This window comes from Mustela erminea, chromosome 7 (assembly GCF_009829155.1).
Source record: "Mustela erminea isolate mMusErm1 chromosome 7, mMusErm1.Pri, whole genome shotgun sequence".
Taxonomy (NCBI): Eukaryota; Metazoa; Chordata; class Mammalia; order Carnivora; family Mustelidae; genus Mustela; species Mustela erminea.
This window is the reverse complement of record NC_045620.1, coordinates 28,864,534-28,891,290: the sequence shown is the minus strand read 5'-3', so window position 1 is coordinate 28,891,290 and position 26,757 is coordinate 28,864,534. Positions and strand designations below refer to the sequence as shown.

The 26,757-nt window shown below is 42.6% G+C and overlaps 1 protein-coding gene across 3 annotated transcripts in view; it reads right to left on the bottom strand.

Moving 5' to 3' along the window:
* The window catches only part of EBF4 (EBF family member 4), a 57,607-nt gene that overhangs the window by 8,038 nt on the left and 22,812 nt on the right, over positions 1-26,757 (bottom strand). For all 3 annotated transcript variants that reach the window (XR_004287548.1, XM_032351234.1, XM_032351233.1), the window contains 2 exons: positions 936-1,017; positions 14-131 (listed from right to left, as the gene is read on the bottom strand). Coding sequence is in view for 2 of the 3 variants with exons in the window: in XM_032351234.1 (XP_032207125.1) it covers positions 14-131; positions 936-1,017 (200 nt within the window). In the remaining variant the exon portion in view is untranslated. The remainder of the gene's footprint in view (positions 1-13; positions 132-935; positions 1,018-26,757) is intronic.

Here is a 26,757-nt window from a genome sequence, read left to right as displayed (position 1 = left end):
CGGGGGTCCTGACCTTCAGAGGGGTCCAGCCGGCGCGCCCTGCGACCATGCTTGGAGTTGTTGTGCACAAACATGTTGTCGGACACGGCCAGCACGTGTCCGTCCACACTCACTGTCGTGGATACCACCACCTGCAAGGAGAGCGGAAGCCCGCCTGGCTTAGGCCCTCAGGGGCCCCCTGCAGGCTGCCAAGGCTGGCAGAATTGTGGGCAATTCTGAAGAACTTGGCCAGGGTGGCTGGCGGTTGGAGCTCAGAATCATGGGTGTGGGAAAGAGATTCCCCCAGGGGCTGAACTCATAGAAGGGGAGGTGGGGGGGGACAGGCAGCTAGGTCAACCAGATGCACTGTCTAGGGCTGCCCAGGGGAAGTGATCGCCAGGAACTAGAAAAATCCAGAGTCCTGAAAAAATTGCTGGCTCCTTGGGCAGAATGGCTACTGTTTTGGGGGCATACCTGCATCCTGCACTGTATCCCCAAGGCTCCAAGGCAGGAATGTGTCTTAGGCAAGTGGGAGTGAGAGTGGGGGGAGGCAGCCTCAGCCTGAGAAACCATCAGTGGGAGCCCCCGCCCTTGGGAGGAAACTGGGGCTGCCTCCTTCTCTCCCTCCCACCCTTCCCTGAGAGGGGTGTGCAGGTTGGGGATGTACTAAGGGCAGCTGCTCTCTGCTTCACGCTATGCAAATTAGCTGGGTCGTTAATCATGTAAAAATGTCACAATTAGCATCTCCTTAAGTGGGACTCTAATGAAGCCTCCCTTGGCAGCCAGCATAAGCTGAGATGGAACTGCCCCACCCCCAGCAGGCACTGGGCCCTAAAGCACAGGGCTGGGCAGAGAGCTGCCCTGGGGCTTTCCCCGGGGTGGCAGGACCACAGCCTTCCCCACTCACCCCATCAGGAAGGGCTGGGTTTGCAAGGGGACCCCTCTCCCAGGCCCACCTGGAAGCGGCGCATGTCTCGGGGATTCCCTGCATTCTTTAGGCAGTTCTGGTTGCACTTGAGGAAGAACTTGAGGAAGAACCTGAAACAGTGTGGTAGGAGAGTTCAAGGGCTGGGGTAGGGGGTCTGGAAACGGATGAAGATCTAATGGCTTGCCTCCATGCCCCTCCCCAGCATGGCGACTCCCCTCTGCCTGCTCACACCAGTCGCACGCCCCCTATTCCCACAACCCGCTGTCTCTGCACAGGATGCCTGATACACACCAGGGAGGCCCTTCCCAACAACTATCCCACACCATGTGGCATACTATGTGTGCATCACACGTGCTGTGCACCCACATCACATAGCATACCCCTCCTCCCGAGTATACTATCTCCCACACAGTGTATACTCGTAATAATACATCCATCCTATATACCGTATATGCCTTATATATGATCACTCACAAAATACAGCCATTACGCACTGTGTATACCCTTCACAGAGCATACACAATACATAGTCCACAGAGAGGCTATAGTCATCGTACCCATATGGTATACTACCCCCACACAGAGTCTATACCCATATGTGCAGCGTATGCCCATCTCATACAGTATATGCACAGAAAGAGTATATCTATTAATATACCACTTTATGTTGTATATGATTACCCAAAATACAATCATGGCACTGCCGTCCAGTCATCACAAATAGCAAGTAGATCTCCTTTCCTCCTTCTCAGCAGATTCCACCCGTCCCCTGCCCCACACCCCAACACAGCCCTCTTGCGCACAAATCTTGCTCACACATAGCAGGCTCCCTGCCACGGCACATCCTGCCCAAACAGATCTCCCATGCATGTACTGTACACCTCAACATACACACAGTGATAACCTCATCAAACAGAGCCTATGCCCATCACACACACGCGGTGTACCCGTCAGACACACTGGACAGATGCACAAGGGATACCTTCTTTTCACATATGGTAACTGGAAAAAAGCACAGTATGTGCAGTAATGAGACTGGTTTTTAGACAAGCACATGAGCAGTTGGTCCTCTGGTCCTTGCAGTTGGCTAGGGGGAGGGGGGCGGGGCTCGGCCTTGCCAGCCACCAGGGAGGCAACCAAGCGTAATACTTCGGATCTGTGCTCTTAGTGAGCTCAAAATACTATCACTCTCTGCCTCTGCGCCCCTGGGACCCCACATGCATCCAGGGAGATGCCCTTTACAAACTGCAGCATGCAGGGCAAACATCTGCAGGTGCTGGGGTCCCGGCACGTGGCCTGCCTCCTGGGCCATTCCATGAGCTCTGCCAGTGCATGTCCTCATTCTACCACCACCCCCTAGTTTTGAACCCCAAATCTGAATATCCAGCTTAAATCCCTAAAGTGGCCTCCAGAGCCCACAAGCATGAACTTCACATTCAGAGGAAGATTTGTCACTGGTTTTAAAAGCAAATTCCCAAAGAGGAGGTCCCCAAGGGCTGGCTGGGGTGTCCAAAAGGACCGTCCCTCCTAGGAGTCAGAACCAGTCATTTTCCTTGAGATGTACCTCCGCCCAGGCCCGGCCTCTTGTCCTCCACAATGCTGACACCTGACCGCCTGTCATATCCCCCCACGGAGTGAATACGCTTCTGGGAACCCACTTTGTTTTCCTTTTTATAGGGATGCTACATCTGCACACATTTACATCCACAGCCCCCCAAAATACTCGTACGAAGTGTAGACCTTCTATACACCCCTACAGAGAAGGATTGTGAGATGCGGTTAACTTATAAGACCCCAAACAGGGCACACCCACCATGTAGACCCTCCACACTCACCCCTACTGGGTACAATGCAGTGCAGACAGCTTACATGCCCCCAAACAGTAGCCAGTCCAGTGTAGATGCCCTGCATATCCATAAGGTCACCCCAAAGTGCAGTCACCTCAAGTGCTCCCCAACAGCACACCTGTTCAGTACAGACAGCCCATTTATCTCTCATAATCTGCCACAGTACTGGTTTCCAATATCCATGCGAGACACCTCATGGTGTCACCCGTGTCTACAGTAACTGTTTTATGTGTGCCCCGCATTTACATGACATAAAATGTAGACACCCCCATCACACGTGGTGCAGACCACTTCGCTTAAATTCCACGTTCATCGGCTCAGTCCTTTACAAGGTGCTAGAAGGAGGAGGGCAAACATCAGGAGAAAAACAGTCCCTGTCCTCAGGGGCATTCAGGCCAGCCCTTGGATATCACAGATGATGCAAGCGTATGAGTGTCCCAAAGGTGACATACACTTCCCTTACATCCACACACATGGCCACCGCACCCAATCCCACTCCCAAACCTCCAGGGTCCAGAGGAAGGGTTCCTGAGATAGGGCCCGAGATGTGGGCTTTGGCCCGCGTGCTAACTCACTTTGTGACATCTCTAACCTCCATCTCCAGCCACCAGGAGAACCAGGAGAGTAGCAGCTGATCTCCTGAGGCGTCTTCCGGGGACAGCCTCTGGGACATCCTCTATTTCTGACCTCCCAGGACCTCACTGCTGTTTTCTTGCGGCAGCTTGTCCTCCCACCTGCCTCCAGGGAGCCCCCTCAACCTTTCCTCAGCAGGTCTTCCCATCCTTTCTCTTTCCAGTATCATTCACTTCCAGAAATAAGTCACAGGTGGTATTTATTCTGGGTCTGTATCAGTTCCACTCCCTGTCTGACCGGCCTTTTCTGGCCATTCTAGATTTCAGGAAGTGCCCCCACTTAGAGCCCCAGGGTCCAGCCTGTGCCTCCATCTCTGCAGACCTGCCCCAGGACATCTCTGCCTGGTGCACAGCGGTGCTGAGGAAGAATTAGCCACAAGAGGCCTGGGCCCTCCCTGGTGGTGTCCCCCTGAACTTTTAGCTCAGAGCTGCACTCAGTCAACACCAGCGATGGTAGAGCGGCTGTCTTAGTCACTGCCCACTGATGGGCCGTGAGGCTGCTCCCAGCCAGATGGGGATGAGCCAATGCCAACAGTCCCCAGGGCCCCCGCTGCTACTGCGGTGTACCCCCTGAATCTGCACCAGCCTCAGGGGTGTTAAGAAAAATTACCCACAAGAGGAAAATAAGGCACAAAGATGAGCAGGAGTCCTTTCCGAGTCATCCTGGAACAGTGGTTTTCAAAGTGTGCCTCCTGGCTCAGCAGCCATGGGAGCACCTGGGAACGTGCTAGAAATGCAGAATTTCAGGTCCTACCCCTAACCCAGCTGAAATGCTTCCAGTGGGGCCCAGCCATCTGTGTTTTCATGAGGCTTCCAGGTGATTCTGATGCCTCCTAAATTTGAGATTCTGATGCCTCCTAGAGCTACACTATCCAATACGTCAGCCACTAGCCCCATGTGGCATTGAGCCCTTGCAGTGTGGTTTGAATTGAGATGTGAGTATAAAATACACACCAAATTCCAATGACTTACTTAGAAAAAAAAAAAAAAAACCCACAGACTATAAAATAGTGACTAGGAACATTGTTGTATTGGTTACATGTTGAAATAATATTTTAGATATACTGAATTAAATAAAATATATTGTCACAATTAATGCTACCAATTCCTTTTCTTGTTTTTAAAATGTGGCTACTAGTGAAAATTTAAAATTACACTTGTGGCTTGCGTATTTATATTGGACAGTGCTGCTCGAGAGTATTATGTTCCCAAAGCCACCTAAGTCTTGTCTAATTCTCTAGGGGGATGTAACTTTGACATGTATTTGGTACTGATTGGGTCTAGATTCGGTAAAGGTGGTGCTAATTTGCAGGAAAATGATATGATGCAAATGGTTTTCATGGGGAGAAGTAAATACTTTCTATTTGGTAGAAAAATTTGCCCTGAAGTTTGTAATTGTATCATTCTATAGACATTAACTAGCTTTGTAGCTACCTTGGCAACTTTTTCTTTTAAGGTTTTATTTATTTATTTGAGAGAGAGACAGAGATAGTGAGAGCACAGGCAGGGGGAGAGGGAGAAGCACGTTCCCTGTGAGCAGGGAGCCTGATGTGGGGGTCGACCCCAGGACCCTGGTCAAGTGCACAGCCCTGATTGACCTAAGTATCCCCAAGGAGAGTGAGCATTTTAGGATGCTCTCTGCGTCAGTGAAGGACTTGTGCCCAGGTCCGGACCCATGGTGACCATGAGGCTCTAAGAGGGCACGACTCCTCATCTGAGCCTCACAGGAAGAGGAGCAAGAGAGAGGTGAAGTCCGGGGACCTGCCATTAGGTCATTAGAATTACTATAAGAAAAATACTAAAAATACAAGCATGAGCTACAAAGAAAATACAAAACTACACACATGCAGAAGTAAAAAGTGATCCAGGCCTAATCTCTCAAGCACTTAGTAAGAGCCTGGAACTCTGCTGAGCTCACCGTTGGCATTACCTTGTCTAATCCTCTCATAACCCTGAGGTGGTGGAGATTGGCAATCATCCCCACTCTACAGATAAGGAAACCAAAGGTAAGCATCACTACAAAGTCACACAAAGGCCAAAGTCTGGACACCAGCTCAGGACTCCGTGATCCCCCAGATACTGACAAGAGTCATGGAAAATTCCCTCTAATTGGGGCTCTCGAAATCCAACCCTGCCCCAGCCCTGGGGCTGGCAAGCAAGCCTCATTCAAAAGGAGCCCCGAGAGGCAGGCTGTACCGGGACATGTTTAGCCATTTCGTGGCCATTTCCCCAAGGTCACAAATGCAGCAAGGTTGCAAAAGAGACTCAGGACCCCTTGCTCCTAATTGGAGGCCTTTGGCTGTTGTGACTGCTGCTCTCAGTCTGAGCAGGTGTCCAAGATTAAAGACCAGTTGCATAAGACAAGCCGAGTTGAAATTCAGTGAAGGGTACTGGTGGCTCATTATTCTCTTCTGGCCTAGATGTTCAACATTTCCATTATTAAAAGTTTAATACAAGACCAGAGGAAGAGCTGTGGTCATTCAGCTAATAAGGCAATTCAAGGGTGGTAGTTAAGCATCATGACTCAGGCGCCTATGATTTCAGTGAAAGGTAAGAGCAGTTCGCTCGCACACCTGCCCTTACCGCGTCCTGAACGTAGCTTCGCCTTCATGGTCGTTCCTATAGATGCTTCTTATTCCTCCCTGTACAAACAACGCGAGATGAAATGGAAATGAACCTTCCCTGTCAATGGAATAATCCCTACCAAGGAAGCAAATGTTGGGTTGAATGTGACTCTGGTGCAAACATCTGATGTATATTGTAACTTCGCAGGGGTGTCACCCCTCCCCTCATAAGGAAAGCCCTTCAGCACTGTGCTTTCCATGAAGCAATACGTGGAGGTGAGTGATGGGAGTCCACTCGCAAACTCTGGGTTCTCAGGGGGTGGAAAGCGGTGTCCAGGCACCATGGTGGGGGATGCCTGCTGGATTACTCATCCCCCAAACACTGTGAGCCTTGGCTGTTAAAGGGCTCACAGCTCCCCCAACTCCCCTCAAGTTATCCTCAGCCAGAAGCGCCCCCAGCCAAAGACAGACTGACATCACATGGGGGACCAACTCCCTGTGCTTTTCATATTTCAGAACTCCCCAAGGGCTCAGGCTGGTGCCAGACTCCAGCGGAGACTGTCTCCTTTCTAAGCTGCTCCTGTGGCTGCTGTTTCCCTCTTTTTCTTCCCAGAGCTCTCCTCCAATAAACCCCTTTCATGAGTGCCCCCATCTCCAGCTCTGCTCCTTGGAATCTCATCCTAAGATACCATGTCACAGTTTTGCACCACGTTTGCCCTCCTGATGTCCCACGGGAGACTCCCTTAGAGCAGGAATCACGTTCCCACTTCCAGAGACAAAGCTGTTAGTAAATGAAAGAGCAGGATGAAGCCCAAGGATGCTCACAACCACAGGACTGCCCAGAGTGGGGGAAGGAACGCGTAGATCACAAGCGCGGTCCGACGGAGCTTTTCCCAAAATGATATCCACTGGCCACATGTAGCGACTGAGCACCTGACATGTGACCAGTGTGACTGAGAAACTGTTTCCAGTTTGGTTTCATTTTAATTTATTTACTTTGCTTTTTTTTTTAAGATTTTGTTTTTGCGTTACCTCTACATCCAACGCGGGACTTGAACTCACAACCCCGAGATCAAGAGTCCCATGTGTCACTGAGAGCCAGCCACGTGCCCCATTGTTTCATTTAAATTTAAACTGAGAGAGTCACATGTGCCTCAGGGCTACTGACTCTATGGGACAGTATGGATCAAGAAAGAGGAATTGGTGTGAACAGATGAACGGGTTGGGGCAGCATCTTCCAAACAAGTGTCCTGCAAATACCTTGGGAGAGAAAGCAGATTGGGAGAAAAGCGTAGAATAAACCTGGATATTTATTTCTAAGTCCACAGCTGGCATTTCAGCCTGGGATGGGGAATGGGGGCCAGGGGAATCCTCTGCTCATTTTGACTCCAAAGGGCTTGCCTTTGAGCCCATGAACCTCTGAAGAAATAGAATGTCTTCCAGAGGCAGGGTCTGTGTCCTGTTGTTCTTCCCTGTCTGCTGCTCCCTGACCCCAGCTCAAGGGCAGAGGAATTTCTAGAGGGCTGGACTATTCATTCCCTCATTCATTCAACATGCCCACTGAAAAAGATGTACTAACCACCTTACATGAGTCAGGCAGTGCAATCTAGAGGTGAACAAGGTCTTAAGGAAAACTACAATCCAGCAGGAAAGAGAGAAACCTGAAGCCCAGTCAATACCACAAAGTAGTGGACACAACTTGCTCAGTGTAAGTGCCCCAGCCACTATGCCTGGTAGAGCTGGGCGGGCTCCTATAGGTCGCATTTCATCTTGGACATCTGGGGTCTTGAAAGACCAGGGGCATTTTCCCTGAAAGAGGAGGAAGAGGCAAGGGCCCTTCCTGCAAAGGGAATAAACAGCCTCGCCCAAGGACTGGGGGCATGCATGGCACACTTTTCCCTGTGGTACCTGACAAGGTGGAGCAGAATGGGTGTGGACCATGGTCTGGGGGTTTGGCATCAAATCCTGCGGGATTATGGAAACTGTGAGTGATGGGGAGTCAGCACAGTGTGCCTTATTGCCTGTGTCATTGGGAAGTGTCTTGCCTCCAGGGAAGTGGGCACCTAGGGATGGTAAGCAAGGAGGTTGGTGTGATAATCCAGGCCCAGGTTGGGGTGGCCCAGATGGGGGTGGTGTATGCTACTTCCTGATCTTGGCCTGGGGCAGCAGCCAATGCCGAGTGTCCCCAGGGCCATAGCCACCTGCCAGGCCTGGACCTGGCCTCCCCACCATCATCCCTACTTGGGGCAGAGGTGGCTGCAGTGCAGATGGGCTGGGGGACTATAAATAGCCGGGGCGCATACATTAGCATGCCAATGCACCCGCACCCCATCCTCTATGCTAATGGCCCACCATGCGCCTGAACACCTTCTGTTCCCCTGCATGCATTTGCATGTGCAATTAGCATAATCTTGTATAATTAATGAACAGCGTCAATTTTAGCTCCTAAGTAATTTGATTAACATGTTGATAGGGCACTTACTAGGCTCTCCAAACCGCAGGGCTGGGCATGGGGCCTGAGGAGAGGGGGAGAGGTGGTAAAGAGACTGATATGGGGCCCCCAGCTGCCCATGAAGTGCGGTGGTGACTCCACTTCCCTGAGGGAGGGATAGCGGGATAGAGGGGCTGCTAATGGGAGGCCTCTGGGTGCCCCACGTGAAGCACCGGGTCCAGGCAGGAGCACAGTTACCGTGGGTCACCTGAGCATGAAGCCCATTTTGTGCCCATGTGGACAGAGACATACACACACATGTCCTGCATCCCCCCCACCCCTCTAGCCTTGGGAGTCCTCTGAGAATGCAGGATGCTAGACTCCAAGGGAAGAACAGAAGAGGAGCAGGGATGGAGAAAAGGTGGGAGGGATAGGGAACGGGAGGGATGGACAGATAGACGGAATCCATAGAGGAGGGAGATGTGCTTGTAAGTAACTTGGGAATATGAAGGGGAACGGAGGGGTCTCATAGCCTGAAGAGAAGAAGTTGTGAGTTCTTCTGGCTTTTTTGGGTGGGTGAGCCAGGCTCCCAAGCCAGAAACCTTGGTGCCTCCTATTTATGAATCATGAGAGAGGCAGAGGTTGGAGGTCAGGAAAGCCGGACACTTTCCTTAATGTGCCAAATGACCCAGGACAGAGAGGACAGAAGGCTGAGTGTTGCTCCCTTCCCATTCAGAGGCAATTCCATTCCAGCCCCAGACCTCCCAGGAACGCTGGCAGAGGCTCAGACTCCTTTCCTGCTCATCTGTGACTGTGGTCAGTTAGCTCTAAGTGATTTTCTTGGTGCTATTGAGGCTAGTTCTCTGAGATGGGCCATCAGGGTGAAGGTGGGCTGGGGTAAGATATGATATTATGGCAGGCCCTGCAAAAGTACATCGGACTTAACTTCGCAGCATCCCTATGGGGTGGGTTAAGAGTCAGTTCCTTGTTAGAAATGAGGAAACTGAAGCTGAGGGACGTGGGGGCCTTGCTCCAAGTCGTCTGGCCAGACATTCCACATTGGCTTGAATCTCCCAATTCCGAATAACCCTTAAATTTACAGAGAGAGTTTATCATTCAAATTGCAGACAGGTGATTTGCTAGCCACCTCCCACTCCACCTATTGCAGTCCTCCACACTTCCTCATGCCTGCACTTCTTCTCTCCTCCTCTGGGGGCACTGTCCATAGCTCCCCTCCTGCCTTAGCCTGGGGGAGGTTTTTCCGGAAATCTCCTTCTGAATTAGGGGGTGGCTTGGAGACCCTTGTCCTTGGATGGCCCCCCAGGGGTGGTTTGGGGAGCCCTAGGGGTTATGGGGGAATCTCACATGAACCCTCTCTGCTTCTCTCTCAAATGCTCCCAGCTCTGAAAGGAGTGGGGTGGGGAAGGAAGTGCAGTTCACTCTGCAGGCAAGAGGGGAACCTCAGTCCCACCTCAGCACTGACCCAGCAGTGAGGTTCCAGGACCCCAAGAAGAATTGCCAGAATGGGCCCAGACAGAAGCCTGTGCTTGCAGCATCACCGTGGGTGCAAAGAGATCCTACTGGAAAGAGTGGAAGGAGATGCACACTACTGTGAGCTTGTTTTTTGGCTGTGGAGAAAAACAGTGATTCCTGCATTGACCATTGGGTTAAGAAGGAAGGCTGATTCTTTTGCAGCTTTCACAACCCCTTGCTATCATTGCCTTTGTCAGGCTGTGCCTGACCTAGAGATTGGGGTTTAAGTTTGCCCACAACAGGGGAAACTAAAGCTTATCTCCTCTAGGTGGCTCAGGCACAGCCTGTTTCAACAGTATCACTACAAAATCCACTGTGCACCAGGCACAGTTACATGCCAGAATGCATCACAGCCCACAGCTCCAGTCCATCCCTCGGAGCCAGAGGAGAAGAGCTGTAGGCTTCCCACCCACTCTCACACTAGGCTGATCAAGAAAATCATTAGTCTGAGAGCTGTGATGTCCAACACGGTAGCTGTATGTGGTTGAGTTCGAATTAATTAAAATTAAATAAAATTAAAAATCCAGTTCCTCAGTCATTGTAGTTATATTTCAGGTGTCCAGTGCCCAAGATACATGTGGCTGTTGGCTACCTCATTGATCAGTGCAGAATATTTCTATCCTTGCACAGAGTTCTATTGATAGCGTTGTCTTTAAGCTTTACGTTGATCTCTATTTCCTTATATCATATGTAAAGGCTTAAACAATTATGTTTCATGTCTTCAACTGCTCAGTAAGCTCTCAGAGGGCAGGAATCATTGTTTAAACTTTCCTGTTTTCCCCCAGTCATCCATTACAGTACCTGCCTCACATCTGGTGCTCACTGATTCATGATGGAATTCAACAGTCAAAATTAACTATATGACTGGATAAATACTGGACCAAAGCCCCCAAATCACATTTAATAGGAAAGTAAAATCCTGTACTTAGATAAAAAATGTCAGTTGCAGAGACAGAACTTTGAGAACTGTAGGGAAAAGACCTGTGAAAATCTATTCCTTGATAACACCAAGAGGAAAACAGGCAAAAACTGTTGAAATAGGGGTGACTGGGTGGCTCAGTGGGTTAAGTCTCTCTTCAGCTCAAGCCATGAACTCAGGGTCCTGGGATCAAGCCCCTCATTGGGCTCTCTGCTCAGCAGGGAGCCTGCTTCTCTCTCTCTCTCTCTCTCTCTCTCTGCCTACTTGTTATCTCTTTCTGTCAAATAAATAAAATCTTAAAACTATTAAAATAAACTTTTTCAGAACTTGAAATTAACAAAAGTTTTGCACAAACCAAGGAGTATTTACTCAAGAGAAATTAATGAATCTTAATAACAGAGAGCTTTGCAGTATTTTCATTTGCCCTACTACCATCCCCTTCTTTCTAGCTCTGTAGTAGATTTGAAAACCAGCAGCACTGCAACCATGGCTGCTGGGAAAACTAGTGCCTAGTAGCTACTATAAGAAAAAGACTAGAGCTTCTCAATATGTATTCTCAGACAACTGTCACTATTTGATCTGTCTGGCAGCTCCCTGACAACCCCATTCACAGGAATAGTCATTTGAGCTGCACCAGAGCTTGCTTAGTGGGAAAATCTCTATCCTGAGGGTGTTTGTTGAAAACAACCATTGGCAATTGTTTAACACTGCTGTTGCTGGAGGCAGTGACAGTAGTTGGGGCAAACAAGAGTCTGGCCAAAACCTGTAAAGAAAAAAAGTGGGTTCATAGGGGGACTCTGAGAAACTTTCATATATTCCTGGAGATCTAGGAGGTCATGTGCATGTGCAAGGAAGAGCACATGTTCAAGAAATATCTTAGAATGCCCTAGTCTCTCATCTCTGGCTGATCCTAAAACCTGCACAAACAGGAAGTAGAGGTTAAGTCAGGGTTGTATATTGCTAGAACACTGACAACATGCATATGCAGGAATTGATGCAAAACATATGCAGCAAATGATCTAGCAAATGATTAAATACAAATTGGTTTAAGGCATTTAGAATGCTTGTCCAATCATAAGCTGACCACTAAGCTAACCGAACAAAAACTTTAGTGGCCACACACATAAAGACTTTATAGAATTAGTCCACAAAAGTCATTAAGTAAACAAAGATTAACAGCAACAAACATTGGGAAGGAGGAGCTGATTTCCATTTATTACATTATTAAAATGCCCAGTTTTTGATGAATAATTTTGAGATATTCAAAGTAACAGTAAAGTATGGCCCATACACAAGAAATAAAGCATTAATATGAATGGTTCCTGAAGATGTCCACATATTAGATTTACTAGACAAAGACTTTAATCAGCCATTCTAAACATGTTTAAAGAATTAAAGAAAACCATGTTTAAAAGAATTGAAGAAAAGTATGAGAATACCTTACCATATAGAGAACACCTATAAAGAGATATAAATTATTTTTCAAAAACCCCCACATTTAAATTCAGGAACTATGGGACACCTGGGTGACTCAGTCACTTAAGGGTCTGACTCTGGCTCAGGTCATGATCTCAGGGTCATGGAACTGAGCCTAGAACTGGGCTCCCCACTCAGTGGAGACTCTCCGTGTCCCTCTCCCTCTGCCCCTCCCCCTGCTTGTGCTCCCTCTGTCTCTCTCTCAAATAAATAAATAAATAAATAAATAAAATCTTTTAAAAAAATAAATTCAGGAGCTGAAAAGGACAACTGAAGTGAAAATTTTCTAGATAAACTTAACAGCATATCTGAATTGACAGAAACAAAAAAAATCAATGAATTTGATGATAGGTCAGTTGAGATTATCTAGTTCTGGAGCAGAAAGGAAAAAGAACAAAGAAGAGTAAAAAGAATCTAAGATGTTGTGGAAAACCATCAAACATAGTAACATATTCATAATGGAAGCCCCAACAGGAAAGAAGAAAGGGAAAGGGGCAGAAAGAATGTTTGAAGAAATAATTGAGGGGCGCCTGGGTGGCTCAGTGGGTTAAAGCCTCTGCCTTTGGCTCAGTTCGATCCCAGGGTCCTGGGATCAAGCCCCAAATCAGGCTCTTTGCTCAGCGGGGAGCCTGCTTCCCCATCTCTCTCTCCGCCTGCCTCTCTGCCTACTTGTGATCTCTGTCTGTCAAATAAATAAATAAAATCTTTAAAAAAAAAAAAGGAAATAATTGACAAAAACTTCCTGAAATTGGTGAAAAACATTATTCAACACATCCAAGAAACTTAATGGACTCCAAGTAATATGAACTCAAAGAGATCCACAATGTAGACACATCATACTCAAACTGTCAAAAGCTGAAGACAGAATCTGGGAAGCAACAATTACCTACAAGAGAGCCTCATGAGATTAAGAGCTGACTTCTCATCAGAAGCTATGGAGGTCAGATTATAGAGGGATGACATTCAAAGCAGTGAAAGAAAATGATTGTCAACAAAAAAATTCTACATCCAGCAAAACTATCCTTCAAACATGAAGCATACATTTTTGAAAATTTAAATAAATATGAAAGATGAATTGTGACATTTTCAGATAAACAAAAATTGAGAGAATTCCTGACTTGTTAGTGATCTTTCTTGAAGTTAGATCTTTCTTGCAAGAAGTATTAATGGGGATGGGGTGCCTGGGTGGCTCAGATGGTTAAGCATCTGCCTTCGGCTCAGTTCACGATCCCAGGGTCCTAGGATCAAGGCTCACATCAGGCTCCATGCTTAGTTGGGAGTCTGGTTCTTCCTCTGCCCCTCCCCTCTGCTCATGCTTTCTCCCTGGCTCGTTCTCTCTCTCACATAAGTAAATAAAATCTTAAAAAAAAAGAAATATTAATAGACACAGTATTTATAAAACTGTGCTGATGTGTTTATAATGTGTAAAAATACAATGTGATTGACTGACAAGGCTCTAACAAAGGAAAATTGAGGCAATGGAGCTGTATTAGAGCATCGTTTTACATGTATTGAAACTAAGTTGATACTGTCTAAATTAGATTTTTTTTTCTTAAAGATTTTATTTATTTATTTGACAGAGAAAGTGAGAGAAAACAAGCAGGAGCAGCAGAGAGAGAAGGAGAAGCAGGCTCCCCACTGAGCAAGGTGACTGATGCGGGGCTTGATCCCAGGACCCTGGGATCATGACCTGAGCCGAAGGCAGATGCTTAACGACTGAGCCACCCAGACGCCCCTAAATTAGATTGTTTTTTAAAAGATTCTATTTAGGGGCACCTGGGTGGTTCAGTGGGTTGAGCCTTTGCCTTTGGCTTGGTTCATGATCTCAGGGTCCTAGGATAGAGCCCCGCATCGGGCTCTTTGCTCAGCAAGGAGCCTACTTCCCCTCCCTCTCTCTGCCTGCCTCTCTGCCTACTTGTGATCTCTGTCTGTCAAATAAATAAATAAAATCTTAAAAAAAAAAAGATTCTATTTATTTATTTGAGAGAGAGAGAGAGTCCAGTGCACACAAGTAGGGGGAGGGGCAGAAGGAGAGGGAGAAAGAGACTCCCTGCTGAGAGTGGAGTCTGATGCTAGGCTTGATTCCAGGACCCTGAGATCATGACCTGAGCTGAAATGAGATGCTTAACCAACTGAGCCACCCAGGCACCCCTAAATTAGATTGCTTTAAATCAAGATATTAATAGTAATTCCCAGAACAACCACTAAGAATATTACTTAAAAATACAGTAACAACAATAACAGAATTAAAACAGTACACTGGAAAATATCAATTTAACACACAGAGAAGAGCAATAATAGAGGAAAAGGGAAATACAACAGATATGAAACACACTGCAAAATGGCAGACATAAATCCTACTTTATCAGTAAGTACATTAGATGCAAATGGATCAAGTACTCAAATTAAAAGGCAGAGATTGGCAGAATGGATTAAAAAACATAACCCAAGAGCACCTAGGTGGCTCAGTCATGTAGGCATCTGCCTTTGGCTCAGGTCAGGATCCTGGGATTCTAGGATCAAGCCCTGCTTTGGGCTGCCTGCTTGGTGGGAAGCCTACTTCTTCCTCTCCCACTCCCCTGCTTGTGTTCCCTCTCTTGCCATACCTCTCTCTGTCAAATAAATAAAATCTTAATAAATAAATAAACAAACAAGCCCATAATCTAACTATATGATGTCTATGCAAGGCACCATTTAGATTCAAAGATAGAAATAGGAAGAAAATAAAAGGATTGCAAAAGATATCAAGAAAACCAACGAGGGCGCCTGGGTGGCTCAGTGGGTTAAGCCGCTGCCTTCGGCTCAGGTCATGATCTCGGGGTCCTGGGATCGAGTCCCGCATCGGGCTCTCTGCTCAGCAGGGAGCCTGCTTCCTCCTCTCGCTCTCTCTCTGCCTGCCTCTCTGCCTACTTGTGATCTCTCTCTGTCAAATAAATAAATAAAAAATCTTAAAAAAAAAAACAAAAAGAAAAGAAAACCAACCAGAAGACAGCAGGAGCAACTTTATTAATACCATACTAAATAGACTTTAAGACAAAATTATTATAAGAGATAAAGACATTTTATGTTAAAATGTCAATCTTTCAGAAAGAAATAATTATAAACATATATGCACCTGATAATAAAGCTCCAAAATATAAGAAATAAAAAAATGACAGAATTGGAGGAAGACATAGATAATTCAACAGTAATTGAGGACTCTTATGCCCTATTTTCAATAACAGAACTACTAGGCAGAAGATCAACAGGGGAATAGGAGACTTGAATAACCCTCCTTATTCCCACTTATACAATAAATGAGCTACATTTCACATGATACTTTCAAGACTTAGCATCGCGAAGATTTCATTTCCATCTAGGTTAATCTGAATTAAACACAATCTCAGTAAATATGTCACACAATCAACAGAGTGGAAGGCAACTTACAGAATGGGAGAAAATATCTGCAAATCACATATCTGAAAAATAGTTAATATCCAGAATATATAAAGATCTCCTAAAACTCAAAAACAACAAAAAACAAATAACCCAGTGACAAAAACACATAAATGACTTTATAGAGATTTCTTCAAAGATGATGTAGAAATGGCCAAAAAGCAACTGAAAAGATGCTTAACATCACTTATCATTAGAGAAATGCAAATCAAAACAATGAGATACTGGGGCACCTGGCTAGCTCAGTTAGTAGAGCATATGACTCTTGATCTTGGAATTGTGAGTTTGAACCCCACGTTGTTGAAGAAATTATTTAAAATAAAAAATATTTTAAAAAAGAGAATGAGATATCATCTCACACCCATTAGGATGGCTATTGTAAAACAAGAGTGTTCGTGAGGAAGTGGAGAAATTAGAACACTTGTCTGATCTTGATGAAATGGTAGAACGGTGCACCTATTATGGAAAACAGTATGAGGATCCTTAAAAAATTTAAAAAAGAACTGTCATATGATCCAGCAATAGCATTATGGTTATATATCCAAAGAGTAAGGTCTCAAAGAGATATTTTCAGACTCATATTTATAGCAGCATTATTTATGATAGCCGAAAGATAGAAGCACCCAAATGTTCACTGATGGATGAATGTGGTATGTATGTAAAACAGAACACTATCCAGCCTTAAAAAGGAAGGAAATCCTGTTATATGCTACAACATGGATGAAGCTTGAGAAGAGTATGTTAAGTAAAGCAGGCCAGTTGCAAAAAGACATACTGTATGATTCCACTTATATGGGGTATGTAAAGTAGCCAAATTTGGAGAAACAGAAAGTAGAATTGTGGCTACCAGGACTGGGAGAGGAGAAAATGGGAGCTGCTGCTTGATGGATACAGAGTTTCAGTTTTGCAGAAAGAAAAAGTTCTGGAAACTTGTTGCCTAACAATGAGAATATATTTAACACTACTGTTTTAAAATGATAAAGATAGTAAATTTTGTTAGGTGTCTTTTTTTTAACACACCTTAAAAAATGATATAAGTAAGTAATTTTTATGACCTAGACAATCTAACTATAAAGTTAATATAAAAAATAATTAAGCTGGGGGGACACCTGGGCAGCTCAGTCAGTTAAGTATCCAACTTTTGATTTTAGCTCAGGTCATGATCTCAGGGTTGTTAGATCAAGCCCCATGTCAAGTTCATGCTCCGCACGGAGTCTGCTTGATTTTTTACCTCTGGCCCCACTACTCCTCCCCCCAACTTGTACTCTCTCTCTCAAAAAGAAAAAAAAAAAAAAAAAAGGCGCCTGGGTGGCTCAGTTGGTTGAGCAACTGCCTTCGGCTCAGGTCATGATCCCAGACTTCCAGGATTGAGTCCCACATCGGGCTCCCAGCTCCTTGGGGAGTCTGCTTCTCCCTCTGACTTTCTCTTCTCTAATGCTCTCTCTCACTCATTCTCTCTCAAATACATAAATAAAATCTTAAAAAAAAAAAAGAACAAAAGAATAGTTGAGAAAATTCTAAAACATAAGAGTAATGCAGAGAAGCACTAGATCTGTTACTAAAAAGTGTTATAAATATTCAAAAATTAAAACAGCATTGTACTCCCACATAAATAAGTAGGAATAATGATATAGGATGAACAGTTCAGAAATACAAATAATTGCATTTAGAATACGACATTGGTGATATTTACAATTGGTAGGGGAAAGATGGATTATTCAATAATTGTTGTTGGGACAACAGGAGCGATCAGAAAAAAATATAGGTGGATGCATATTTCTTTTTTTTTAAATTTTATTTATTTATTTGAGAGAGAGAGAGAGAGAGAGTGAGCAAGAGAGAGAGCACAAGCTGGAAGGAAAGGCAGAGGGAGAGGGAGAAGCAGGCTTCCCACTGAGTAGGGAGCCCCATGTGGGACTTGATCTCACGACCTGACACAAAGGAAGATGCTTAACTGACTGAGCCACTCAGATATCTGAGGTGAACCCATACTTCCTAACTTTAACCAGAGTAAATTCCAAATGGATGATTTCCTCTGCCAGTATTATGGTAGACTAAATATCTTTTTTTTTTTTTTTCTAAATGAAACAAACAACAGAAATAGGAGTTTTTTTTGTTTTTTTGTTTTTGTTTTTTTTAAGATTTTATTTATTTGACAGAGAGAAATCACAAGTAGTCGGAGAGGCAGGCAGAGAGAGAGAGAGGGGAGCAGGCTCCCCGCCGAGCAGAGAGCCCGATGTGGGACTCGATCCAAGGACCCTGAGATCATGACCAGAGCCGAAGGCAGCGGCCCAACCCACTGAGCCACCCAGGCGCCCCTAGACTAAATATCTTTAAAGTGCCTTCCTGGGACACCTGGCTGGCTCAGTCAGTTAAGTGTCTATCTCTTGATCTCAGCTTAGGTCTTGATCTCAAGGTTATGAGTTCAAGTGCTGCACTGGGCTCCACAATGGGCATGGAGTCTACTTAAATAAGTAAATGAATAAATAAAGTGCCTTCCCAATATGACCATACCCTGAAGTTTTATCCAAAAGTAAGGAAAATCCAAGGATTAAAATAGAAAAAAAAAAAAAAAAGAAAGAAAGAAAGAAAGAAAGAAAAGAAACCAAAAACAAGAAGTTGAAATCTAAGTGGGAGCTATGAATTATGAGCTAGCACAAATATTAGGGTTGTACTGGTGTCAAATGGCAATACGAACACACTGGGATGGAGAATAGGGACCACTTCAGATGAGGGCCCTGAATCCTCTAAAGATCCTAGAAAGGTCTCAGTTTGGTAGCACTGCCTCCACCTGGTAGAATCAAACAAATCCTTCCAGAGGAAAGCATAGCCTATTCTGGTCCTGATGTGATTCAACCAAATGTGGGCTAAAATAAGATAAAATAATGACTACCACAATAATAACAACAAAAACATCAAAGAAAGAAACAAGCCATCACAAATAAGAGTCAGCAGAAGTAATGAACAATAGCTATAGAACCCAAGGACTTCTGATACTGGAATTATCAAGTACTGAATGTAAAATAACCACAAACATTTTAAAGAAACAAAAAGTTAATTAAAAAAAATTAGTAAGCACCAAGAGACACCACCCCTAGTAACCAGGCATATTTGAAAAAGAACTAAATAAAACTTTTAGAAATGGAAAATAAAATCACTGAAATTAGTAGCTCATTGAATAAATTAAACAACAGTTTAGATACAGCTAAAGGGAATTAGTGAGTGAGGAGATGAATAAAAAAGAATTACCCAGGATGCAGTACAAAGAGAAAAATAAGACATACACAATTGTTTAGGATATGTGGAGGATAGGATTAAAGGTCTAAATTGGAGTCTCATTTAAAGTGCCATAAGGAGAAAATAGGACAAAACCAAAGGGGGAGATGGGTCATATTAGACTCTTAATTGCAGGAAACAAACTGAGGGTTGCTGGAGTGGAGGGGGGTGAGAGGGATGGGGTGGCTGGGTGATGGACACTGGGGAGGGTATGTGCTATGGTGAGTGCTGTGAATTGTGTAAGACTGATGAATCACAGATCTGTACCCCTGAAACAAATAATTCATTATATGTTAATAAAAAAAAATGAAAGTACTGTTTTTAAAAAGTGCCATAAGGAGAAAAGAGAGAATACAACCAAAATGTAACATTAGGCAAAGTCTGAGCAATTTCTAGAAGTGATGAAAGATATAAATCCACAGATACAAGAAGATCAACAAACTCTAAGCAGGATAAAAAAAAATTCACAACAAGGCACATTAAAGTAAACTGAAGAACTCCAAAGACAAAGAAAAGGGGCGCCTGGGCTGGCTCAGTGGGTTAAAGCCTCTGCCTTCGGCTCAGGTCATGATCCCAGGGTCCTGGGATCAAGTCCCACATCAGGCTCTCTGCTCAGTGGGGAGCCTGCTTTTTCCTCTCCTTCTCTTTGCCTGCCTGTCTGCCTACTTGTGATCTCTGTCAAATAAATAAATAAAAATTAAAAAAAATAAATACATAAATCTTAAAAAAAAAAAACCAAAAACAAAGATAAGCTCTTCTATACAGACAGAGAGAAAAGATTTGCTGGCAAAAGAATGACATTTATGCTGCACTCTTCAACAGCAATAGTGGAAACATTTTCAAAGTGCTAAGTAAAAAACTAACTATCAATATAGAATTAGGTTCCCAGGAAAGCCACCTTTCAAGAAAGACAGTGATATAAAGACACTGATAGTAAAACAAAAGTGAGCATGGTGTTTACCACCACAGACCTTCATTAAATTAGGAACCTCTAAAAGATATACTTCAGAAGGAGAGAAAGGGACCCCAGAGATAGTTATAAGATACAAGGAAAAAAAAAGATAAGCAAAAACAAAACAAAAAACCCACAAAAAACAAAACCTTGATCAATCTAAAGAAAAAAATTCATGCATAATTAAAAATAATAACAATGTGTGGAATTTTAAAAGAATTAAAATTCTGGACCTCATGTCTTATAAATAGGGCAGGGGTAATGGAACTGTCTAAGATCAGTGGTGAGTTGGTAAATATTTAACAATAATTTTTGGGTGGGGGAACCCATGATTTATAACATTTGTTGATTTCCATGGCTGTATATGTTCCCTCCATGACTGATTTCAAGCTACTAGTGTGATGTCATTGAATATGGAGTTGAGAAGAGATACTAATAATTAACTCTCGTGAACTGATATGAGCCAGCTCCAGGACACCACCATCCAGGATTCCAATATTAGGAAAGAAATTCAGACTTTGTTAAGATACATACTAAATTTCAAGGGTAATAACTAAAAGAACAGAAATTAAGTGAATAAAGTTCTAAATCAGTAGAGGGAAAAATGCATAAGAAACACATACACTACATCAAACAAAATTCTCAATTTTTTGTATAAAGTAAGAAAGGAAAACAAAGAAACATAGAAGAGATGGAACAAATAAAAAGCACAAAGTAAGATAGTTGAAATAAATCAATAATCTCAATAAAGAAAATGGACTAAATTTGTCAGTTAAAAAATAGACTGGATTTAAAAAATAATTACTTTTAAAGACTTCTTCTGCTAATTCTAATATGATTAGAATTAGGTTAGGTGATTGCCTTTGGCTCAGGTCATGATCCTGGAGTCCAGGGATCGAGTCCTGAATCCGGCTCCCAGCTCCATGGGGAGTCTGCTTCTCCTTCTGACCTTCTCCCCTCTCATGCTCTCTCTCACTTGCTCTCTTTCAAGTAAATAAAATAAAATAAAATAAAAAAATCCAGCAATACGCTGTTAAAAGAGAAATACTTGAACCATAAGGACACATAATGGTTGAAAATAAAGGATGAATAAATGTATATGATCCAAATAGAACCAAAAGTAAGTTAAGAGAGTCTGTAAATAGTATTAGATAAAATGAACTTTAAAGCAAAATATATATAAGAAATAAAGGACGAATAAATGCCAATAAAAAGTTCAACCCAGAATAAAGTTATAAGATTCTAAAACTTCTCCACATTCAATAAAATAGTCACCAATATATATATTATTAATTACATATTGTATATATTAATCTTCCACATGAACTTTTGGCCTATCTTTGTGGGTTCCATCAATTTTTGATATTAATATATATATAAATATATATATATACACACAAATATATAAAATTGAAAGATAAACATAAGCTGAAAATTCAAGTGAGGATTATAACCTCATCTCTCAATTTTTAATAGGTCAAGCAGAAAAAGATAAATAAAGACAGATCTAGACAATATAGTTAACAATCTTTTTTTTAAAAAATTTATTTATTTATTTGACACACACAAAGAGAGAGAGAGGGAGCACAAGCAGGGGGAGACACAGAGAGAAAGGGAGACACAGACTCTCCACCGAACAGGGAGACCAACGTGTGGCTTGATCCCAGGACCCCAGGACCATGACCTGAGCCAAAGGCAGACACCCAATCAACTGATCCATCCACTACTCAATCTTGATTTAGGGGGACCTGTGGCTCAGGCAGTTAAGCGCCTGCCTTCAGCTCAGGTCATGATCCCAGGGTCCTGGGATGGAGCACAGGGTTGGGATCCCTGCCCAGTGGGGAGTCTGTGTCTCCCTCTCCCTCCCCAGACTCATGCTCTCTCTCACTCACTCTCTCTCTCAAACAAATAAATAAGATCTTTTAAAAATATTGATTAAATGAACATATATATAAAGTGTTAGACTTATTAGACACATGATTATGTTAGAAATTAATAACAAAAATAAATTTTAAAATACCGCGTTTGGGAATTAAAAACCATACTTCTGCTTCTGCTTCTAACCGGGATGGAGTAATAGAGACCACATTTACCTATGGCCTAAAAATAAAACAAACAAGACAAAATGTACAAAACATTTTTCAAGGTAATAGACATCAGATAACAAAAGACAGTGATCTCCAAAAGATGGGAAATAAATGAGGTGAACATTGCAAATGTCTCACTATTGCTTTGAGAGTTTCCAGACCACAGCACAAGAGGGGGAACTAAGGTAGAGCTAGGAGACCCCAGAATTGAGGAGATGCACTGAGGAGTCCCAAGGTTGCTAGACTTCATAGGACAGAGCCTCATAGAGGAGAGAAGTACATAGAAAGAAAAACCAGAAAGTTGTGAAGGGTCCCCCTTGAGTATTTAGTAGAGTACTAATCAGTCTGTGCATATGAAGAAACTACCCAAGACCAAGGAAAGAACTACCCAAAAGGAATATAGAGAGCAGTTCTGGTGCTTGCATAGAGATGGGAATAGTGCCTGTTTCTATGAGCTAGACTTGAAAAACTCAGAGTTCATGAGGTATTGGGTAGAGTACGCAAGAAGGTCTTACTCGAGTAGTGGGGAATAATTAGTCCTAGATTGAGTATTGCTGTGGAACCATCTAATAAATCATGAGATCAAGATTCAAAAAGATCAAACTGTTCACAAGTCACTTAACTGCATCCCAGAACAAAGCTCAAGAAGATTTATGGGAATACAAAAATATCCAAAGCCCAAGAAGGAAAAATTCATAATGTCTGGCATCTAATTACAGAATACCAGGCATGCCAAGATGCAAAAAAATAAGGCCCGTAATGAGAATAATCAATCAATTAAAATAGAATAGACACAGATATTAGAATTAGCAGAAGTCTTTAAAAGTAATTACAACAGTATTTGGTAAATTTAAAAATTTAAGCAGAGATGTGGAAGATATAAAAAAAATATACAAATCAAACTTGTGGAGATGAAAACTACAACATTTAAGATAAAAAATATATTGGAAGGGATTAACAGTGGATGAAACAGGACCGAAGAAAGGATTAGTGAACTTAAGGCATGGCAGTAGAAATTATCCAAAATGAAAAACAAAACAAAACAAAATCCTCTAAAGTGAAATGTAAAGTGAGCTGCAGGACAACCTCAAGCAGTTTAGCATTTGTAATTGGAGTAATCAGTGTTCCCAAAGGAGTGGAGAGGGGGATGGTGTACAGAAAGATACTTGAGAAAATAATGGCAAAAAACTGTCCAAAACGGGGCACCTGGGTGTTTCAGTTGGTTAACCCATCTGCCTTTGGCTCAGGTCATGATCCTAGGGTCCTGGGATCAAGCCCCACATTGGGCTTCCTGCTCAGCTGGAAGTCTGCTGCTCCCTCTCCTTTGCCCTGTCCCCTGCTCACACTGTCTCTCAAATAAATAAATAAAAATCTTTTTAAAAAGCCTTTCCAAGTATAATGAAAACTGTAGCCTCATAGATCCAAAAGGATCAATAGCTCCAAACACATGAAATATGAAGAAAAACTATACCAAGGCATATCATAATTAAGTTGTTAAAAATGAATAATAAAGAGGGGCACCTGGATAGCTTGGTAGGTTGGGCATCCAACTCTTGATTTTGCCTCTGGTCATGGTCTCAGGGTTTTGGGATTGGTCCTGTTTTTGACTCTGTGCTCAGAACAGAGTCTGCTTGTCCCTCTCCCTCTGCTCCCCCACTCACTCTCTCTATCTCTAAAGTAAATAAATACAATCTTTTTTTAAAAACTTTTTTAAAAAAGATTTTATTTATTTATTTGACAGAGAGAGACAGATCACAAGCAGGCAGAGAGAGAGAGAGGGGGAAGCAGGCTCCCGGCTGAGCAGAGAGCCCCATGTGGGGCTTGATCCCAGGACCCTGAGATCATGACCTGAGCCAAAGGCAGAGGCTTTAACCCACTAAGCCATTTAGGTGCCCCAAATAAATACAATCTTTAAAAAAATGAATAATAAAGAGAAAAATATTAAAAGCAGCCAGAGATAAAAGACATGTTTATGCACAGAGAAACAAAGACAATGATGGTACCAGATTTTTCATGAGTAATGGAAAAGAGAAGACAGTGGAACAACACCTTAACAACAAAAGTCAACCTTGAATTCCATACCCAGTTAAAATACAAACAAATATTAAAGGATGCCCTTCAGACATAAGAAAAATGGAAATCTGGGTCTACAGAAAAGAATGAAGAGCAGTAGAAATGGTAACTGCATAGGTAAATGTATAAGATATTTTTCATATTTTTAAAATTTCTAAAAATAATTGACTGTTTAAATAAAAATATCCATGTATTATGGATTTTTATATCATATAAAAATAGAATTCTTGGGATGCCTGGATGGCTCAGTCACTGAACATCTGCCTTTGGCTCAGATCATGATCCCGGGGTCCTGGGATTGTGCCCCGCATCGGGCTTGCTGGTCAGTGGGAGGCCTGCTTTTCCCTCTCCCTCTGCCCCTGCTTGTGTTTGCTCTCTTGCTGTATCTCTCTCTGTCAAATAAATAAAATCTTTAAAAAAATAGAATTCATGACAAGAATAGCATACTATACAAGAAGTAATATAATTAAAAGTAGACTATACTAACCTAAAGGTGTGTACTTTAAGCCCTAAAGCAATCACTAAAGTAACAAAATAGTTTGGCTAATAAGCCAACAAAGGAAATAAATGAAATAATAAAAAAACAACTGAATAATCTAGAAGCTGTATGGATGTCACCATTCTCAGTTCTGATATTGGCAAACTATGTCTTCTCTTTTTTTTTCTGATCAGTCTGGCTATAGGTTTAACCATTTTATTGATCTTAAAGGAGCAGCTTTTGGTTTCATTGATTTTCTCTATTGCTTATCTGTTTCCTATTTTGACATTTATTAGTTACTTTCTTCTGCTTACTTTTGATTTAATTTCATCTCCTTTATCAGGTTTCCTAGAATGAAAGCTGAGGTAATTGATTTAAGATTTTTTAGCTATGACATAAAAAGCATAATACATAGAAGAAAAAATTTATAAGCTGGACTTCATGAAAATTAAAAAACTTGTATTCTTCAAATAACACTGTTAGGAATGAAAAGGCAAGTCACTGGGAAAAAATTTTTGTAAAATAGATATTGGACTTGTATCCATAATATATAAAGAACTCCTACAAACTCAGTAATAAAAAAACAACCCAATATAAAGGGGGATGATGGTAGAATATTTGAGTAGATATTTCTTCAAAGAAAATATATGGATGGCAAATAAGCACATGAAAAGATGTTCAACATTGTTAGTCATTAGGGATGTACAAATTAAAATCACATACTTACTAGAATGGCTAAAATTTAAAAAGATAGACTATTCTCATGTTGATGAGAATGCAGAGGAACTACAACTCTTATACACTGCTAGTGGGAATGTAAAATGGCATAACCACTTTGGAAATCAGTTAGGTAATTATGATAAAGTTAAACATACTTTTACCATATGATCCAACCATTCTACTCCAAGGATTTTACTTAAGAAAAATGAAAGTGTTTGTCCATAAAAAGACTTGTACATAAGTGTTCATAAAGCTTTTATTAATAATAGTTATAAACTGGAAACAACCCAAATGTCTATCAAGAGATGATGGCACACACACAAAAACTGTTATATGCATACAATGGAAAACCACTCAGGAATAAAAATAAATGAGCTATTGATACAGGCAAAAACATGGATGAAACACACAAGAAAAGGTTACGCTGAGTGAAAACACACAGACCAAAAAAAAAAGCACACACTGTATAATTTCATTTATATAAAATTTTAAAAAAGGAAAACCAACCTATATTGACAGAAAGCAGAGAAATGGTTGCCTGAGGATAGAGGTAAGGGGAGAGAGGGAGAGATTCCAAGGGGGCATGAGGAAACTTTTGGGCATGAAGGATATGTTCACTATTATAACTGTGGTGATGGTTTCTTCAGTATATACATATGTCAAAGCTTTTCAAATTGTACACTTTATGTGCATTTTTTTAAAGATTTTATTTATTTATTTGTCAGAGAGAGAGCGAGTGAGAAGCGAGCACAGGCAGACAGAGTGGAAGGCAGAGTCAGAGGGAGAAGCAGGCTCCCTGCGGAGCAAGGAGCCCGATGTGGGACTTGATCCCAGGACGCTGGGATCACGACCTGAGCCGAAGGCAGCTGCTTAACCAACTGAGCCACCCAGGCGTCCCTTTATGTGCATTTTTAAAAAGATTTTATTTATTTATTTGACAGAGATCAAAAGTGGGCAGAGAGGCAAGCAGAGTGCGAGAGGGGGAAGCAGGCTCCCCGCCGAGCAGAGAGCCCGATGCAGGGCTCGATCCCAGGACCCTGAGATCATGACCTGAGCTGAAGGCAGAGGCTTAACCCACTGAGCCACAGGTGCCCCCTTTATGTGCATTTTATTGCATACTGATTACACCTCATAAAGTTAATTGAAAAATGAAGAATAAGGAAACACAACACTAAATATCCCGTGCATTGTAAAAGAAGTCATAACAGAAATTTAACAATCCTTGAAACTGAGTGGTAATAAAAATGTGAGATGTGAAAAGGTGAGATGCAGGGAAAGTAGTATTTTATGGAAATATGACAGACTTAAATGATTGTATTAGTAAGGAAGAAGGTAAGGAAGAAGGTAAGCAGGAGCTAAGTATCTAACTCAAGAAATTAGGAAAGAACAAAATAAATCCAATGAATGAAGAAGGGAGAAAATAAAGA